Source organism: Equus asinus, chromosome 21 (assembly GCF_041296235.1).
Source record: "Equus asinus isolate D_3611 breed Donkey chromosome 21, EquAss-T2T_v2, whole genome shotgun sequence".
Classification (NCBI taxonomy): Eukaryota; Metazoa; Chordata; class Mammalia; order Perissodactyla; family Equidae; genus Equus; species Equus asinus.
Window position 1 is genome coordinate 10,656,428 of NC_091810.1, and position 20,536 is coordinate 10,676,963.

The following is a 20,536-nucleotide window of genomic DNA, read 5'->3' on the forward strand; positions in this document are numbered from 1 at the left end:
TATTGAAAGTTTTTATCATAAACGGATGTTGGATCTTGTCAAATGCTTTCTCTGCATCTATTGAGATGATCCTGTGATTTTTATTTCTCATTTTGCTATGTAGTATATCACATTAATTGATTTGTGGATGTTGAACCATCCCTGCATTCCTGGTATAAATCCCACTTGGTCATGGTGTATGATACTTTTGATGTATTGCTGTATTCGATTTGCCAATATTTTGTTGAGGATTTTTGCATGTATGTTCATCAGAGATATTGACCTATAATATTCCTTCTCTGTGTTGTCCTTTTCTTTGTCCAGTTGAGTGTTTGGTAGAATTCTCCAGAGAAGCCATCTGATCCTGGACTTTTGTTTTTTTGGGAGGTTTTTGACTGCTGTTTCTATCTCTTTATTTGTGATTGGTCTGTTCAGACTCTCTATTTATTCTTGATTCAGTTTTGAGAGGTTGTATGAGTCTAAGAATTTATCCATTTCTTTTAGGTTATCCAATTTGTTGGCATATAGTTTTTATAGTATTCTCTTATAATCCTTTGTATTTCTGTGATGTCCACTGTAATTTCTCCTCTTTCATTCTTAATTTTATTTATCTATGCCTTCTCTCTCCTTTTCTTAGTGAGTCTGGCTAAGGGTTTGTCAATTTCATTTATCTTCTCAAAGAACCAGCTCTTTGTTTCATCGATCCTTTCTATTGTTTCTTAAGTCTCTATTTCACTTACTTCTGTTCTAATTGGTATTATGTCTCTCCTTCTGCTGACTTTGGGCTTTGTTGCTCTTTTCTAGTTCTGTTAGGTGTAGTTTAAGGTTGTTTGAGATTTTCCTTGTTTCTTAGGTAGGCCTGTGTTGCTATCAACTTCCCTCTCAGTACAACTTTTTCTGCATCCCATAAGCGTTGGTATGTTGTGTTTTTATTTTCATTTGTCTCCAGGTATTTTTTAATTCTCCTTGGATTTCTCCCTTGACCCAATGGTTGTTCAGTAGCATGTTGTTAATCCTCACATATTTGTGCCTTCCCCATCTTTTTTCTTGTAGTTGATTTCTAGTTTCACAGCATTGTATTCAGAAAACATGCTTGATATGATTTCAGTCTTCTTAAATTTATTGAGGCTTTTCTTGTTTCCCAACATATGGTCTATCTTTGAGAATGTTGTTTGTGCACTTGAGAAGAATGCGTATTCTGCTGTTTTTGGATGGAATGTTCTATAGATATCTATGAAGTCCATTTGGTTTAGTTTTTCATTTAAATCCACTGTTTTCCTGTTGACTTTCTGTCTGGATGATTTATTCATTGATGTGAGTGGGATGTTGAGTTCCCCTACTATTATTGTGTTGTTATTAATATTTCCTTTTAGGTTTGTTAATAGTTGCTTTATCTATTTTGGTGCTCCTGTGTTAGCTGCATATATATTCATAAGTGTTATTTACTCTTGGGGGAATGTCCTTTTTATCATTATACACTGCACCTCTTTGTCTCTCATTGTCTTTTTATTTTGCTGAGGAAGATTTGCCCTCAGCCAGCATCTGTTGCCAATGTTCCTCTTTTTGTATTTGGGCCACTGATGGGTGACTGGTATAAGTCTGCACCTGGGAACTGAACCCAGGCTGCTGAAACAGAGCACACTGAACTTAATCACTAGGCCACAGGGGCTGACCCTCTCATTGTCCTTTTTAGCTCGAAGTCTGCTTTGACTGATGTAAGTATGGCAACACCTTTCTTTTGCTTGCCATTTGCTTGGAGTATCATCTTCCATCCCTTCACTCTGAGCCTATGTTTATCTTTAGAGCTGAGATGTGTTTCCTGGAGGCAGCATATTGTTAGGTCTCATTTTTTAATCCATCCAGCCACTCTGTGTCTCTTGATTGGAGAATTCAATCCATTTACATTTAGAGTGATTATCCATATGTGAGGGCTTAATACTGCCATTTTATCACTTGTTTTCTGGGTTTTCTATATTTTCATTGTTTCTTTTCCCTTTATTTCTGACTGCCAATTCAGTTCGTTGGTTTTCTGTGATGGTTTTCTCAGTTTTCTATTTATAATTTGTGGCTTTGCTCTGATTTTTTGTTTAGTGATTATCATGAGGTTTGTATAAAAGATCTCATAGATGCATTCTCTTATTTTTTGCTTCATATATGTTGATGGTCTGTCATTGTTTTATCTTCTTGCTGTACTGAACCTGTTATTAATATATAATGTTTTTCTTTGTGTCTTGTAACCTTTTTGATTTAAAATCTATTTTGTCTGACATTAGTATACCCATTCTTGGTCTCTTTTGGTTACTATTTGCATGGAATATTTTTTTCTATTCTTTCACTTTGAACCTGTCTGTGTTGTTGGATCTCAGGGAATCTCTTGTAGACAGCAGACAGAGTTGGGTCATGTGCCAATTCATTCTGCCAATTTCTGTCTTTTGATTGGAGAGTTTAATACACTTATGTTTAAAGTAATTAATGATAAAGAGGGACTTCTATCATTGTGCTATTTGTTTTCGATATGCTCTGTAGCTATTTTTTGTCCCTCATTTCCTGCATTACTGTCTTATTTTGTGTTTAGTCCATTTTTTTGTAGTGAAATATTTAAAGTCCTTTTAAATTTACTTTTGTGTATATTGTATAGCTATTTTCTCTGTGGTTACCATGGGGATTACATTTAACATCCTAACATTATAACACTCTCATTTGAATTTAAAGCAGTTAACTTCAATAACATACAAAAAATCTGCTCTTTTACGGCTCTTTCCCCACCCCTTTCAGTTTTTGATGTTACATAATTATATCTTTCTACAGTGTGTGCCCAAAAACATAAATTAATAATTCTTTTAAATGCTTTAGTGTCTTAAATTATGTATGAAACAAGATTTGGAGTTACAATACTATCTTTTAGACTAATAATTGTGTTTTTTTCTTTTAAATATATCAGTCTCTTAAATCATACAGAAAAGAAAAAGTGCAGTTACAAGTCATTGTTACAATAATACTAGCTTTTATAATTGCCCATGTATTTACCTTTATTGACATCTTTATTTCTGCATATGGCTTCAAGTTACTGTCTAGTTTCCTTTCATTTCACTCTGAAGAAATTTCTTGAGCATTTCTTGCATGGAAAGTGTAACAGTAACAGCTTTTTGTTTATCTGGGAATATCTTAATTTCTTCCTCACTTTTGAAGGACAGTTTTGCCAGATATAGGATTCTTGGTTGACAGTTTTTTTCTTCAAGCACTTTGAATATATCAGTCCACTGTCGTCTGGCCTCCAAAGCTTCTGATGAGACATCTGCTTGCAATCTTATTGAAGATCCTTCTATGTGATGTCACTTCTCTCCTGCTGCTTTCAAGATTCCCTCTTTGTCTTTGTCTTTTGAAAGTTTGATTCTAATCTGTCTCAGTGTGGGTCTCTTTGAGTTCAGTGAACTTGGGAGTTCCTTGAGCTTCTTGGATGTTTATATTAATGTCTTTCATAAAATCTAGGAAGTTTTCAGCCATTATTGCTTCAAATGTTCTCTCTACCCCTTTCTCTTTCTCTCTCCTTTCTCCTTCTGAGACTCCCACAGTGTGTATGTTGGTGCACTTGATGGTGCTCACAGATCCCTTAGGCTCTGTTCACTTTTATTCAATCTTTTTTCTCTCTCTTGCTCAGACTCAATAATTTCCATTTTCAAGTTCACTGATTCTTTCTTCTGCCTGTTCAAATTTGCCTTTGAATTCCTCTAGTGAATTTTTCATTTCAGTTATTGTACTTCTCAGCCTCAGAACTTCTTTTTGGTTTCTTTTTAAGTTTTCTGTCCCTTTATTGATATTTCCATTTTGTTCACACATCATTTTCTTCCATTTCTCCACATCTTCCTTTAGTTCTTTGAGCATCTTTGAGACAGCTGTTTTAAAGTCTTTGTCTTGTGTATCTACCATCAGATCTTTTTCAGGGACAGTTTCTATTGATATGTTTTCATTTGAATAATTCACACCTTCCTGTTTTTTTTGTATGCTTCATGATTTTTTTGTTGAAGACTCGACATTTGAATCTAATAATGTGGTAACTCTGGAAATCAGATTCTTCCCCTTCCCCAGTGATTGCTGTTTTTGCTTCTTGTTTATTGTTTTTCTTTTTCTGTCATAGGCTGTCTCTAGTCCACGGGTCAGCCTGAGGGGTAAATTTAAGGTCTTCTTGGGTCTTTTCTGAGCCTTTCCTGGGCACACATGGTCACTTCCTAACTTTCCTCTTATATGCAGTTGTTTTGAATGTTGTAGTGTTTAATGTCTAGCTCCCAAAGGGCAAAAAAAGGGGAAAATGAAGGCAGAGGAAGGCTGCCAGCCCCCTGGAAGTCACTTCAGCTGGGGGAAGAGGGGCTGGAAACAATAAGGGCAGGTACAACAACAATGGCCTCTGCCTCTTTGTCTGCACCTCTGTGTTCAGAAGTAACAATCAGTGTGCAGAGCACAGCTCTCTGATGTTTGAAGGACAGGGTCATTCTTGCCCATCCTGGCTCCCACATGCTGTGTGTAAGCTGCTCCAGGAACAGATGCACAGCTGCTTGCCATGTGGCTGGGGTTTGGGGACAGGTAGCTGCCACTGTGCCAAGCACTGAAATTGACTGAAATTAACCATAATTTATCATCCAAGCCTTCCCCTGGAAGTTGCAAGCCTTCAATAGACTTCAGAGTTCCAAAATGGTTATGTTAGATTCTGCCAATATAGTTGTTGTGTAGGTGGGTAGACAGATTCCTCATGCTTCTGACTCCACCATCTTCCCAGAAGATGTAAAGTTGATCAAAAACCAATCGGCCATAAATATAAGGGTTTGTTTCTGAACTCTGAAGTCTATGTAATTCATTGACATCTCTCTCCTCTCCCAGAACCACACAGTCCTGATTACTGTAGACTTGTAGTAAGTTGTGAAATTGCAATGTGTGAGCCTCCAAGTTTGTTCCTTTTTAAGATTGTTTTAGATATTCTGATTCCCTTGAATATCCGTGTGAATTTAAGTATCAGTTGTCTGTTCCTAAAAGAAAGGTAGCTGGGATTTTGGTAGAGATTGCATTGAACCTGTAGATCAATTTGGGGAATATTGCCACCTTAACAATATTAAATCTCCCAGCCCATGAACATAGGATTTTTTTCTCTTCATTTAGGTCTTTAATTTCTTTCAATGATGTCTTGTAGTTTTCAGTGACAAGTCTTACACTTCTTTTGTTAAATTTATTCCTTATTAGTTTCTTCTTTTTGATGTTATTGTACATGGAGTTGTTTTCTTAATCTCATTTTTGGATTATTCATTAATAATATTGAAAAATACAACTGACTATTATATATTGATCTTGAATTCTACAACCTTGTTGAACTCATTTATTAGCTATAATAGTTTGTGGAGTCTTTAGGGTTATGTGTGTGTGTGTGTGTGTATGTATATGTATATACATATATATATATATGGTCATGTCATCTACAAATAGACATAGTTTTACTTCTTCCTTTCCAATCTGAATGCTTTTTATTTATTTCTTTTTCTTGCCTAATTACCCTGGCTAGAACCTCCAGTACATCGTTGAATAGAAGTGGTGAAAATGGGCATCCTTGCTTTGTTCCTGATCTTAGAGGGAAAGCATCCAGTCTTTCACCATTAAATATGTTAGCTGTGGGTTCTTCCTAGATGGTCTTTATCTATTTGATGAAGTTCCCTTTGCTTCCTAGTTTTTTTTAATCATGAAACGTATTGGATATTGTGCAATGATTTTTCCTGCATCTATTGATGATCATGTGGGATTTTTTTCTTTATTCCATTGATATGGTGTATTATCTTGATTGATATTTGTATGTTGAACCAACCTTGCATTCCTGGAATAAATCTCACTGGGTTGTGGTATATAAACCTTTTTAGATGTTGATAGATTTGGTTTGCCAGTATTTTGTTGAGGATTTTGTATCTATCTTCATAAGAGACATTGGTATATAGTTTTCTTTTCTTGTGATGTCTTTGTTTGGCTTTGGTATCAGAGTAATACTGGGCTCATATAATAAATTGGGAAGTATTCTCTCCTCTTCTGGGTTTTTTTTTTTTTTTTTTTTTTTGGAAGGGTGTGGAAGAGATTGGTGTTAATTCTCCTTTAAATACTTGGTAAAATTCATCAGCAAAGCCATCTGATCTTGAGCTTTTCTTTGCGAAAAATTTTAAAAATTATTAATTTGATCTCTTGTTATATGTCTGCTGAGATTTTCTTTCTTCTTGAGTCAATTTCAGGAATTTGCATCTTTCTAGGGGTTTGTCCATTTCCAGTAGGTCATCTAATTTGCTGTGTTATAGTTATTCACATTATACTTTTATAATCCTTTCTTATTTCTGTAAGGTCCAGTACTAATGTCTCCTCTCTCATTTCCATTTTTTAGTAATTTGAGTCTTCATTCTTTTCTTGTTGGTCTAGCTAAAGATTTGCTAATTCTGGTCATCTTTTCAAAGACTTAACTATACTTTATTAGTTTATTAATAAGTATAATCATATTTAAGAAAAATATGATCAAGAAGCATAAGGTCATGAACATCTCATTACCTACACTGACTTTATCACTAAGAACATATTCATATTAATTGAACATGTTTAAGAAGGTATTCCTTACAAACACATTTTGAGTAAAAGAATCAACTTAGCAAGCTGAGTTTTTGGAAGTGTTAGGGAGACTGAGGAATGCAGCAATGAGACAGACAGATGGTGTCCTTGCCCTCAGAGCCTGCCAGTCTGGGAGACAGCCAAACCTGCATTTACCAGAGGCAGCATATGTACTGGCAGGGGAAGTACAGGCTGCTGCATGAGTCCACGGGGGTACTGGACCTGGTGAGCTGTCACTGGAGAGCCTGCGGTCTGGCTGTGCCACACCTCCACTGCTTCCCAGCCCTTTCTGGCTGTCTATACCAGGATCTGGGAAGGCTGGACAGACAGCTTGGTGAGCGCCTCAGGGTTCCATGGACATGGGGCTGGCAGGACTGTGGCATGAAATGAGGGCACATGGAGGTGGGTGAGGTTGGGTGGTCAGGTTGGTGGCCAGAGGGCTGTGGGCTGAGTACCACCTTCCCTCTAGTCCCTTCCTGCCTGGCACCCTCCAACTCTGGAGGGCAGTAGTGATACCAAGCATCGTGCCCTGGTAGATTAGGGGGCCTGTCAATGCCACCTGCATTCCAATAAACCTCCTGGAGGCAGGTGGGACATAGAAGGGAAACTGAGTCCCAGAGATGGATCAGATATACCCTAGGTGAGCTGGCCAAGCTCCCCAATGCCACGGCTAGTCCCTCTGGTACAGCAATGACGCTTCTCTCCTTATGCTTCACAGCGTTTGAAAACAAGGCCCTGGACTCCAGCTGGTTTGGTGGGAAGAGGAGTGCCCTGCAGAGGCTCTACGACCTTGACCAGGTAGTTGGACAGACTCCTGCTCCAGGAGCCCCTCCCTTCCAGCCACAGGAACCCAAGCACCCCAATGCAGACCTGCTGTCATGACGCTGGCCCCACAGTGGGGCATGGGGAGGCTCCCTCTGCCAATCTGCGCTCTGTCCAGAGAGGAGAATGCCTGGGGCTGTGACAAGGGCAAATCTTGGGGCTAAGTTGAGAGCCCTGTGGTCTCCACCCTCCCATCCACCCATCCATCCTCCACTCCACAGTAGAGGCCACACTCTGTGCCACACACTGCTCTACGCCTTGCTGATATAAAGGAGAGTAAACACCCTGTACCTGCTCTCAGGGAGTTGACAACCTAGTGGGCAGACAGTAATGAAGTGAACCTCCAAATTTTAGTATCGGCTGCGATAGGAAGCATGCAGGGAGCCCCCACCCTGTGTCGCTCTCAAGCACACAGACCAGGCAGCTCACGGGCCCACATGCTCCATCCACTTCTGCTGTGGCCCCGCTGGCACCACACAGTGCCCCAGATGCACACACAGTCGTACTCCACTGAGAGCCACATGCCCCTGACTCACACACCCCAACAGGCACACTCAGAAGCACCCATTCAGGCAGCATGTGTTGGGCACCTACTGTGTACAGGTTGTGCTCAGGATACTGTGGATCCAGTGGCAAGCAGGTCACTGGGTCCCTGCCTCGTGGAGCTGACAGTCCCATGGGGGAGACACCTGATCCCCTCCTGCACTAACCTGTGACTAATTAGAGTCTAAAGAGAAGTACTGGGTGCAATGAAAGCTCCACAGGAGGGTCCTGGTTTAGATGGGGGAGAGACCCTCTGTGAGAAAGGGGCGTTGCAGCTGAGACCTGCAGAGGAAGAGTTAAGAAGTGAACAGTAGGGGTCGCGTGCCTGGCGGGGAGCGGAGGACAGAAGAGGGTGAGTGCAGTGAGCCAGAGGTGGGCAGCAGCCTGGCAGTGCCTGGCAGGTGGGGCAAGGGCAGTGGGGAGCTGTGAATTTTAGTCCAGGGAGAAGATCAGACGGGGGTTGGGAAGGTGGCTGCTCACAAACCCCTGAGGGCTGAGCTGCAGGGGCCTGAGAAGCCCGTCTGGCCCACGCTCTTGGACTGCAGGTTGGGAAGGCCTGAGTTCTGCAAGCTGCGGGCAGGCCTGGCTGTGTTGGGAGGCCCGTAGCTGGTGTATTAAGTTAAATCGAGAATATGCAAATTATGGTCTGCTGAATGAGGAGGCACCACCCACCCACGTGGGGTCAGCAGGTAGGTCCCTCCGCATCCGAGCTCCTACTTTGGGAAAGTGAAAACCCTGGGGTCCTTTTGATTAAAGGCGCAATTTCAGTACTCTCGCACAAAGGACGTGAAGTCACAAGAGTGAGGACTTGCAGATCTCAGAAATGGGGGGCGGGGTGCAGTGAGCCACAGGAAGGGCGGTCCTCCATGCCAGGTCACGAGCGACCAGGAGACAGAGAGCAGGGCAGCAAGCACTGGTTACTTACAAGGTGCTTGGGGTCACTAGCTTTTTCCGGGCTCAACTCTAAGTGGTTATTTTAAAAGAGGCCCCAGGAAAAGCTAAGCAGGAGCTTGTGGCAGGGACGCGAAGCTCAGGTTGTTGACTGACTGTCCAGACGCCACCTGCGAGCAGGGGTCATGCTGAGAAATGCCAGGCCTCATCACAGCCTCTCAGCAGGGCCCCGGGTCCACCAGCTCCACAGGGTGCCGAGGGGCAGACAGGGCTGGCTCAGCCCCTCCCAGCGGGAGGCTCCAGGGACGCGAAGGCTCTGGAAGCGAAGCACCTTGCAGCTGGAGAAATAATAGCAATAAAAACCGTCTCCCGACGAGTGCTAACTGTCCCAGGCCCTCTAGTTCTGTGAACTCATTTAGTCCTCATGGCAACCCAACAAGGTGGGGCTGTTGCTGTCCCTGTTTACAGATGAGGAAACCAAGGCACAGGGAGGCTAAGGACGCTCAGAAGGTCACAGAGGCCATAGGGACTAGAGCCAGGCTAAGGATCCAAGCAGTGAGTGCAGCCAGCCTGGGAAGGATGAGGAGTGTGGCTGTGGGATTCAGGCCCAGACCAGCAGGCACAGCCCTGGCTTCTGAGTCCCAAGGGACCCAAGCTGGTGCCCCAGCTTCCTGACTTGAGAGCTGTAGGAAACTCATTTCCTCTGAGGCTGTTTGCTTACCCGTAAGAAACGGAGACAGCATTGACTGAGTTGGTATTCACGGGGCTACACGCAGCAGAAAAGCTGACTGAGGCCACTCTAAGCCATTAGCACAGTCAGTACTTCCTTCCCAAGATGCTCAGAGGCCAGCAGCCCCACAGCACGGCAGCAACACATGGCCCACCATCACCCTCTGGATGACTTCTTCTGAGGGATGACCCTCTTCTGACTTCTGTCCTACCCTTGTTGCCTCATCGCTGCAAGAAGACTGCCAGGGCTCTGGACATCTCTTCACGGGACAGCATCCCAAGCAGAAAGGGAGAGTGTGGGGCAAAGTGTTTTTCCCTTCAGAAGCCCTCACTTCACTCCTGAAGAAAAGTCTTTCCTGGGAGCCATCCAGCAGACTTCCCCTTCTGTCTCCTTGGCCAGAACCAGGCCACATGCCACCCCTGGACCTGTCACTTTAGCGAAGGGGTGTGAGGCTGCCAGGACTGGCTCCTCCCTGAGGTGGGCACATGGCCTAACACAGCTGGGGGCTGCTGGCAAGGAAGCAGGGAGACTGACAGGCGGGCGGGCGGCCACCAGTTCCTGCCACAAGAGATGTGTCGGGTTGTCTGGAGGCTGAGAGCAGCCCCTGGCTGTGGGGCGCTGGGTGCAGCCTTCTCCTGACACCCACAGCACCAGACTCCTGAAGCCACTTGTGTGAGTCAGTGAGCCCCTCAAGGGGTGGCAAAGGGGTCCTCTGAGTGCCCTCGGACCCCACAGCCATGGCTGACCTTGGCAGCCACGCGCACGGTGAGGTTTTGAAAAAGCAATAGCAGCAAGTGCCAGGGCAGTCAGCCCTCCCAGAGCATCCTGCGAAGAGGGTGTTCCCTCCCACCAGGCCCCGTCACCCCTGTGCGTCCTTCCAGAAATGGTCTAGGCACGTGTGCAGCCTCAACTGCGCCAGCATGTGCTTATGTGACCTTCTCAAAATCTTTACCTGCAGGGACAGGGATCGTCTCTCTGCTTGAACTTTTCATTCTGAAGAATTCAGACATGCACAGTAGAGAGAGCAGCACAGTGCAGCCTGCATTCCCGTCCCCCGGTCTGAGTCTTGTTTCGTCTAGACTGCCCCCACTCCCGCCTGGAGTTATTCTGAAGCAGACCCCAGCCTTGCTGACTCTGTGACTATTTCAATCTATCTCCCTACAGGAAAGACTCCCCACAGTCCTTCCTTCTGGAAACATTTTTTATTTACTTCACCCCTTTTAAACCCAAAGCGTGGCACAATACACCGCTTAACACACTTCCAAGTCCTGTCCTGTGCTTCAGCTTTTTCACTCAGCGTGCCTCGGGTGTCTGCGGACGCTTTCAAAGGCATCGGAAGCACCTGTGTGCACACCCACCATCCAGCCCACCTCATGTTCTCCTGCCGGCGCTGGGTTGCTGTCCCACCATCGCAGACGCTGCTCTGACCTCCTCTGAAATGGAAACGCTGAAGGCTTCTTTCTTACCTGAGATATAACTCAGATACCATAAAATTCACTCCTTTAAAGCATACAATTCAGTGGGTTTTAGTATATTTACAAGTTTGCACAACCATCACCACTATCTAATTCCAGAACATTTCATCAGCCGGAAAAGAGGCCCAGAACCCATTACAGTCACTCCCCATTCCCCCTCCCCCCAGCCCCTGCCAGCCACCAATCTGCTTTCTGTCTCTATGGGGCTATTCTGGGCATTTCATATAAATGGAATCATACAACCTGTGGCCTTTTGTGGCTGGCGTATTTCACTAAGCATAATGTCTTCCAGGTTCTTCCATGTTGTAGCATGTGTCAGAACTTCATTCCTTTTCATGGCTGAATAATATTCCACTGTATGGATGCACTATATACTGTTTATCTGCTCATCAGTGGATGGACATTTGGGTTGTTCCCACTCTTTGGCCATTACAAAGAACGCTACTGTGAACATTGGACAAGTTTTTGCGTGATGTCTGTTTTTAGTTATCTTGGGGATCTACCTAAGAGTGGAATTGCTGGATCATATGTCTACTTTTTTGAGGAGCTGCCAAACTGCTCTCCACAGCAGCTGCACCATCTTACATTCCAGGAGCAAGGAGCCAAGGTTCAACTTTCTCCACATCCTCACCAACATTTACTGTCTTTTTTTATTATATCCTAAAGGCTTTTTTAATGCAACTTTGAGAAACTGAAACACTGTCTCCTAAGAACTCAGACTACTAACACCAAGGGGAGGAGGTGGGGGGTCTGGAGTGTTAGTCTTGGAAGTGGTGACCCTATTTAGGGCAGAAAAGACTTGAAGAAAGGGAGAGAGGAGCCTGGAGGTGGTGGCCTAGGTCTCGCAGAGCCCAGGCAGGCAGGGAGGGCGGGCCTGGGTATCCTCCTACGATTACCGACTACAACGAGCTGTGCAGCGCATAGCCGGCGCTGGGCACCTTGTGAGGGCTCCCGTCACTTCACAGAGAAGGGACGGGCCCAGAGACAGCAAGCTTCCTGTTCAAGGACTGAGATTAGAATTTGTTGGGGGGCAGAAAAAAAAATCAAGACCCAAAGGAACATGCCAATTCATAAATATTAAATTAGCTAATTTTATTATTCAACAAAAAATATCCTGATAGCCTGCAAGTAGCTGCAGTTTTCAACTCTACCGATGCGGAATTAAAGCTACCCTTCTTAGACACTGTCCTACTTCTAGTCAACACTGAGCAGATATTTCACCGGCGCCAGCGGTTAGCACGCCAAAGTCATTCTTCTTTATCAGGCCTCCTCTGACCTTGTCACGTTCGTTATCAGGACCCCCTCAGTGCTGAGTGCCCAAGAGGTGATCAGTCACATCCTTCCACGTGCCTCGGCAAGCTTAGATTCATTTCCCTCCCAATCAAGGTCCAGGACGCGCACGCCTGGGCCCTAAGCCACACAGCGATGGGCGGCAGCGCCGGGCTGCGGGCACAGGTCTCCTGCCTGCCGCCGGCCCCGGCACTGCCGCGAGTCCCTGACCCGCCCCCTGTCGCCCGCAGGGCCCGCTCTCCGCCCTGGCCGAGGTGCACCGGCAGCGGCGCGACCTGCTGCGCCGCGCCTGCAGCCGCCACACGCGCCGGCAGCGCCTGCTGCGGCCGGAGGACCTGCGGCACGTGCTGGTGGACGACGCGCACGGCCTGCTCTACTGCTACGTGCCCAAGGTGGCCTGCACCAACTGGAAGCGCGTGCTGCTGGCGCTGGGCGGCCGCGCCCGCGGAGACCCGCGCGCCATCCCCGCGCACGAGGCGCACGCGCCGGGCCGCCTGCGTTCGCTGGCCGACTTCAGCCCGGCCGAGATCAACCGGCGCCTGCGCGCCTACCTGGCCTTCCTCTTCGTGCGCGAGCCCTTCGAGCGCCTGGCCTCGGCCTACCGCAGCAAGCTGGCGCGGCCCTACAGCGCGGCCTTCCAGCGGCGCTACGGCGCGCGCATCGTGCGGCGCCTGCGGCCGCGCCCGGCCCCCGACGCGCTGGCCCGCGGCCACGACGTGCGCTTCGCGGAGTTCCTGGCCTACCTGCTGGACCCGCGCACGCGCCGCGACGAGCCCTTCAACGAGCACTGGGAGCGCGCGCACGCGCTCTGCCACCCGTGCCGCCTGCGCTACGACGTGGTGGGCAAGTTCGAGACGCTGGCCGAGGACGCCGCCTTCGTGCTGGGCCTGGCGGGCGCGCCCGGCCTGCGCTTCCCCGCGCCGCCGCCCCGGGCCCCGGCGGCCGCCGCGCGCGACCAGGCGGCGCGCCTCTTCCGGGACATCAGCCCCTTCTACCAGCGGCGGCTCTTCGGCCTCTACCGCATGGACTTCCTGCTCTTCAACTACTCCGCGCCCGCCTACCTGCGGCTGCGCTAGCCCGCAGCGCGCGCTCCCCGCCGAGGCCCCGCGGTCTGCGCTCGGGCCGCGGCTGTGCGTTTCTAACGAGCCCCGAGATGCTGGTGCTGCCGCTCCGGCGCTGCGCTCCGAGACCTGCGCCCGCGCCCTCGTGGGCCTGGGCCGCCCTCACGCCGGCCGGGCTTGCGGGCCCCCCAGGTCAGGTGGGCGGCTGAGCACCTGTGCGCCCCCCACCGCCGACCCTGCCTGGTGCTAGGTGCTTCCTTCCTCTGCCTGCTCCGGCGGGCAGCGCCTCCCCTGGCTGGGTGAGGACTGGCTAACAGTTTTTTAGGTTGTGAGAGGCCATTCTTTTTGGTCAGCTCTGCCGCCCAACCTGTCTGCGGCGTAAAAGAGTGGAATGCTGGCTTGGTGCAGACTGTGGCCCATCCCAGTGCCCTCCTCACCTCACCCACCCTGGAAAGGACAGCCCTGGCCAGGGAGAGAAGCCCTCCCTGACTGCATTCGGGCGGGGCCGTCCTTGCTGAGGGGCACAGGTCAGGCGCCAGCCGTGAGCCGCCTTCCACTCTGCCTGTGGCTGCTCCGCCGCGGCCCCAGGTGTCAGTCTGGCCAGATGCTTGGTCGTCTGTGTGCCCACAGAGCCCAGGGTGCAGTGCTGTGGCAGGTTTCATAGGACCTTGGAGAGCTAGGGAGCGCCTGTTTTTGAAATAAATGTGTTTGTTGCTTTCTGACATTTTGGAGTTTTTCCGCTTCATTTTGCCATTTGCTCTGGAGGCCCGGGGCTGTCTGATCTTACCAACTCATTGAGTCTCTGAGCCTCAGTTTCACTTGCCGCCAAATGGCATAAGAGTGCCAGGGGGTCGTGAAGATCAGATGAGAGGAGAGCCGTGGTTACCTTCCCAGCTGCCCACGGGTGTGAGGGGCCACGTGGGGAGTGGGGTAAGGAGGGGATGCACCTTGCGGGGAGGGGGTGCCAAATTCTGCCTCGAGGTGTTACAGGCTCTGAACATCAGCCCTGATATCAGTTCCCCCACATCGAACCCAGGGTATATGGGGTTAAAACTAAAACCCACCACCCCCTTTCCTGCTTCTCTAGCTCCACTCATATGTAAATACCTGTTTCTTTAAACTTGGACTCTTTGAGCTTTACAACTAAATGGGAGTTACAAATTGTTAAAAGCCCAGGTGGCCTGGAGTTGGAGGCACACTAAAGTTTAGCTAATCATGTGTCCTTGAGTTTGCCAGGAAACCTGCTGTCTCAAGAGTATCAAGGAGCGGAGGCTTCCCAGACCTCAACTCCTCGACTCCTGGGGCTGGCACCGCCTCAAACAGGAAGACCAGACAATGGCAAAGGACGCCCACCGGCCATCCTCCTATCTCACCCTCCCCCCGCCTCGCTGCAAGCAGCCTCTCAAGGCCAAACGCAGGCTGGTGGGAAAGCAGCGAGCTGCACAAGCTGCATGCTCCCCCCTCCCCTACCCGAAACCCCAAATAAAAATCCCTACCCATTCCTCATCAGGGAGCCAGCAACTTTTGAGGCATGAGCCCTTGCTTTGCTCCCTGTGCCTGGCATAGTAAAAACCTTTCCTCTTCCACTCAAGACTCTGTTCTCGTTATTTGGATTGGCATCGGGTTCAGAGACCGAACTTTCAGTTACAGAGGGACGACAGTGACAATTTGAAGAAAATCTAACCTTTCACTCTGCCTGGGTCAGATTAAAGCCCAAACCTGCTCAGCAAAGCCCTGTGCCTTGGGCTGCCTCCACCCTAGTGTGAGTGTGTGCGTGTGTGTGTGTGTGTGTTGGGCCACTTGGCAATGAGGATCCACCCTTCTGGCTTTGAGGAGACCCAGCCACAGGAGTCCCTTGGGAGGAGCTGAATGTCCCCTTAGTGACTGTTTGAAAATATGGTGTCCTTTCCCAGTTTCCTTAGATGATATATAAAAATTCCAGAACTCCAGGAAGAACAGGGCAGGGTACGCTTGAGGGTTTGAAAAACAGAAATCAGAACACAACCAGGGAAGGACGGCTTGCAGGGATGAGGCCAAACCCCAACTGTGGTGCCCCCACATCCTGTGGTGTAGGCCCATGAGCCGGGTCACAGGGCCCAGCTGGCTTGTGGGGGCCGGGCTGGCTAGGGCTGCAGCTCAGTCACATTCATGCCCCAGCCTTTGCTTATTACTGTCCCCCTGTCTGCGATGCTCTCCCTTCCCAGGCCCCTGCCCAAGGCTTCAGGATGCCCCTCTCTGAGGTCCCCCAGCACTGTGTCCTTCCAGCATGGGTCAGTGGCAGAAACCCCCTGTGGACCTGGGCAGGGGCTGCTGCTGCCACTGGGCTCCCTGTGAAGCCTTGCCCCACTGGAGGTAGGCAGAAGGTGCAGGACCCTGGACCATTACTAGGATGGGGGCAGGGGCTGGGCCTGTGGACACACCCAGGGGCTGATGTCTCTGTTACAAGCGCCCTGTTGCCACACACTCCCTCAGAGGCTACGCACACACTGTGTTACATGCTACTCCATGCTCAGTTGTTACACACCGGCTTTGATGACACATACCTTTCTTTGTTCCAGGCCCACTCAGTGCCCACATAGCCTCTGATGTGAACTGTTTGCTGAAAATTGATGCCCATCCAGATGTCACACCTCCAGGTGCATCAATTAGAAGCCACCCTCTCGCTCTGTGGTCACATTCTGCTGTCATCCCCTCAGCACCTCCTGCATTCTGATGCTTGTCACATGCACACACTCTCCCTCGTGTGGGGCAGGCACTCTGCTGCCCCATCTGACCCACTGATGTCCCCCATGTGTGCAGATGTTGCATGCGCTCAAGGTCACACACGGGGCTGTACCCCCACCACCCAGCCCTCACCTCTGCAGTGAGTGTGCGGCCCACACCCCCAGCCTGTGAACACTGGAGGTGCTTCTTCTCATCCCGCCTGCCGTGAGGAATTCCTCCTGCTCTGGCTATCCTCTAACCTGTTTTTCTCTCTGTCTGGCACCAGGATGTGTCTGTCTTCTCAGATCGCGGGTTGACTGCCTGTTCCCCAGTGGCAGTGGCAGGGTCCCAGCTGGGTCATCGGATGACTTGAGAAGGGGTGTCATGTGAAGAGCTGGACAAGATCTGAGAGCACCTAGGTGGGCTCTTCATCTGGCACCCCCTTCAGTGATTTTTTAGTAAAACCATACACCAGTTCCTACAGGGATTTGTAAAATGAATGAAGGAAACTTCAACTAAATTGGAGTCAAGAAGGCCTGTTAGGGAGCTCTCATGCCCTGTCACACATCATCAGTTACACCAAACCAGAAGAGACTGATACTTGCATCTCTGGCAGGAAGTACAACTACTTTACTACTGAAGGAAGACTTCTCTCCCCACCTGGCAACAGCCCAGCCAATGAGAAATGCCAGGGCTCAGCCAATGAGAAACACCACAGCTCAGCCAATGAGAAACACCACAGCTCTGCCAATGAGAAATGCACAGCTCAGCCAATGAGAAATGACACAACCCAGCCAATGAGAAACGCCACAGCTCAACCAATGAGAAGCTGTTCCCACCTTGGACTGTTAATTGCCTCCAATGGACTTTTGTTAGAACAGCCCCTCTCACTCCCTGTTTTTCTCTATAAGAGCCGCTCACTCCTGTGTTCTCTGGATTTGACTATGCTTCACCACAGAACGCACATTCTGAATTGCAATTATTTTGGCTATTCCCAAATAAACTCATTTTGATGATTAAATAACGGGCAAATTTGCTTTTTAAGTTGACATATATGGTGTCAGAAGTGGGATCTAAAGGAAGTGAGCCCCAGAATTAGCGAGGTACCCACAGGAGCCCCTTTTATCATCACTCCTGTGAGCTGCCGCCTGCTTTCAGTTTGGTGAGTCTCCTCTCAGATTCTGAGCTCTGCTGTCCTTATGTTTTGGGCTCTCCAACTTTATTTGGGATTGAGAGAGGCTTTGTCCTCTTGGGGGAGGGACTCTGTCCTTCCCAGTTCAAGGCTGTGTCCTTGGGTTCAAGGCATCATCCTTAGTGAGTACTCAGTTATTCTCTGAACATAGCACAGTTCTTTTGGGGGCTTGGGGTTGTGGAGAATCCAGTTTTCTTTGGCTTTCAGATTCCTTTTGGGATCAGGGCTGGAATATGGCAACTTTCTTTTTTTTTAGATTCCTTTGGGGATCAGGGGTAGGACTATAGCAACTTTCTTAGATTTTCAGAAGAAATTTCAGAAATGAGATCACAGCCATGTAAATGTTCTGAGGTAAACCCTCTTTCAGGGACCCTGGCTGGGTTTATGTTTAAGAACTGTGGGCCCTGTACATATGCATTTTTAACCAAGAGGGCCAAACTGACCGAGAGTAGTCTGGAATTCCAATGGCCATTATGGGGAACTTTTGATCTCCCCAAACTTGTCTTTCTTAGGCCAAATTGGAAGAGTGTGGCTCTTAAGCAAGATGAATGGTTTGTTTTTTATTTTTTTATTGAGGTCACATTGGCTTATAACATGTAATTTCAGGTGTACATTATTATATTTCGGTTTCTGCATAGACTTCATCTGTTCACCACCAATAGTCTAGCTTTTATCCATCACCATACATATGTGCCTCTTCACCCCTTTTGCCCTTCCCCCAACCCCTTCTCTTCTAGTAATGACTAATTTTTTCTCCTTACCCATATGTTTGTTTATCTTCCACATATGAGTGAAATCATGTGGTGTTTGTCTTTCTCTGTCTGACTTATTTCATGAGATGTTTATTTTAATTAGTACCTACAGGATTACAATCATGCACAAACTCTGAAACTGCCTCGCTGCAAGATATCATGTCCAAATTAACCGAAACAACTGAAAAACTGAGGGAGAAGAAAACGGCTTCTGAAGCCTCCTGTCGCCCCTGCTTCTTTGTCTTGGGAGCCATTTGTTTGTCTTGCCCGACTCCTTTGTCTCAAGCTCTAACCTGGCAGCCATCTCGTCCACGGACTCTGCCCTGTCACCATCTTTCTCTTTCCCTTCTGCACCACCCCCACCTTTTCTGTACCCTCTGCTTCCTGACTCTAATCTTCTTGCAGAATTTCCTTTCTCCTCCGAACCTACCCTCACCCCTTCTTCTTCTGAACCTATCAGAACATGCGCTTTTAAAGTTAAATCCTCTGAGGATCCAAACAAACCTCAGTTCTCTTATGTTCCCTGGACTAAGGCTGAATTGTGAGCCATCAGTAAGGATTTCCCAAAGGCAACTGAGGACCGCCATAGATTTGTGGATGAATTTAATGTAGTTTTTCAGACCTACCAGCCGAGGTTTTCAGATTTTTGTTCATATGCTTGTTGGGGAAGGCCAGGCCCAATATTGGGTGAAAGTTGCCTGATGGGAACATCCCGAAAGGGATTTAGAAAAACAAACCCCTAAGTTTTGGCAAGAAATTAGCACCCTTGCTGGAAAACCCCACCAAGCAATCCCAGTAATGTTTCCCAGGCCTGTTGGTTGGAACAAAATTCAGGCTCGTATGCAAAAGCCTGGTGAATGTGTTCATGACTGTTTTAATCGACTTCAGATCACTTTCAAAGGAAACTCTGGCCTCCCAGGGAAGCTGAATCCACTCAGGTAGCTTTTTTTTTTTTTTTTGAGGAAGATTAGCCCTGAGCTAACGTCTGCTGCCAATCCTCCCCTTTTTGCTGAGGAAGACTGGCCCTGAGCTAACATCGGTGCCCATCTTCCTCTACTTTATATGTGGGATGCCTACCCCAGCATGGCTTGCCAAGCAGTGCCACGTCCGCACCCGGGATCTGAACCAGTGAACCCTGGGCCGCTGAAGCGGAACGTGCACACTTAAACCACTGCGCCACCGGGCTGGACCCTCAGGCAGCTTTTATTCTGTGGCTGTTAGTGGGCTGAAGCGAGATCTTTCCTTGTAGTGAAGAGGACCCGGATGGAGTGGGAGACCACGTCTGCTCCAGATTTGGTCAGTTTGGCAAGTCAGCTCACTCAGACCATAGAGGATTTAACTAGAGAAAAGACCACAAAAATCCTAAATTTTCAATTCCAACAAATAGAGGCTTCCGGACGGAACCAGAAACTTCCAGTCTCTGTTATTTCTGTAAAAAGCCAGGGCATTGGAGAAGGGACTATTGCAAGCTAAAAAATCCCAGGGGTTTTCAGCCCTCCAATCAACCCTTCCAATGTCCCCCCAGTCCCCAGTAATGGGGCTCCGAGGAAGCGCAGGGCTCTTCCCAATCCTTCCCCTTAGTCAGCTTGGGGGGAGCACTGTCCAGATTGGGAATGAGTCTTTCCCTGCACTCATCGACACTGGTGCTGTGCTCTTGGTGCTCAGCCCCACTGCGAGTAAACAGTGCCTGCCTCGTGTGCTGAAACAGCATGGACAGTGAACCCCAACAGGCCCCTGTATCTAGACCATGCCCGTTGGTTTGGGCCCTCTGAGGGACACTCACTCTTTTCTCCTAAGTTCCTCCACTCCCACTCATCTGTTAGGCCCAGATTTCCTGGAGAGACACCATGCTGGTATTTCTTTCTCCCAAAAGGGGGAAATAATTCTAGAATTTGATAGCAGCAGCGACAGTGGCAATCAAAATGGCCAACTAGGTGAATTAAATGAGCCTTCAAGATCTTTTATTTGCTCTGTCTCTGATGAAATATGACACAAGTGATTTATCCCTATTGAATCACCTGCCACTCTCCTTATGGGCAAAGTCCACGACTGATATGGGCAGAATCCACAGTGCACATCTCATCAGTATTCAAATAGATCCTTCAAAGCTTCTCCCTAAAACTAATCAATACCCTATAGGGTATTTATTTATAAATAAAGAAGCCCTCCAGGGCATTGGGCCAAGAATAGAAGACCGTAATGGCCAAGGCCTCATTATTTCCCGGTCCCCGTAATAGTCCTATTTTACCCACAAGAAAACCCAGTGGCGGAGGATGGAGATTCGTCCAGGACCTCAGAGTGGTAAATAACGTTGTCATCCCCAGGCACCCAGCTGTTCCTAACTGTCATGGGCTGCCGGCGTCTATCCCGACTGGAAGCACATTCTTGACCGTGACCGATCTGTGCAGCGCGTTCTCTCGTGCCTCAGGTGATGAGGACAGCCAGAGCCTCTTTGCCTTTGCTTGGGAAGGAGAACAATT

The 20,536-nt window shown here is 48.1% G+C and overlaps 1 protein-coding gene across 2 annotated transcripts in view; it reads left to right on the forward strand.

Moving 5' to 3' along the window:
* Positions 1-17,124, forward strand: part of CHST13 (carbohydrate sulfotransferase 13) — a 33,767-nt gene extending 16,643 nt beyond the window's left edge. The window contains exons 2-4 of one of the 2 annotated variants that reach the window (XM_070492728.1): positions 6,716-6,931; positions 7,316-7,395; positions 12,579-17,124. In XM_070492728.1, the coding sequence (XP_070348829.1) occupies positions 6,716-6,931; positions 7,316-7,395; positions 12,579-13,424 (1,142 nt within the window). In that variant the 3' untranslated portion in view covers positions 13,425-17,124. The remainder of the gene's footprint in view (positions 1-6,715; positions 6,932-7,315; positions 7,396-12,578) is intronic. The other variant, XM_044755184.2, reaches the window with a different exon arrangement.
* The last annotated feature ends 3,412 nt before the right edge of the window (positions 17,125-20,536 follow it).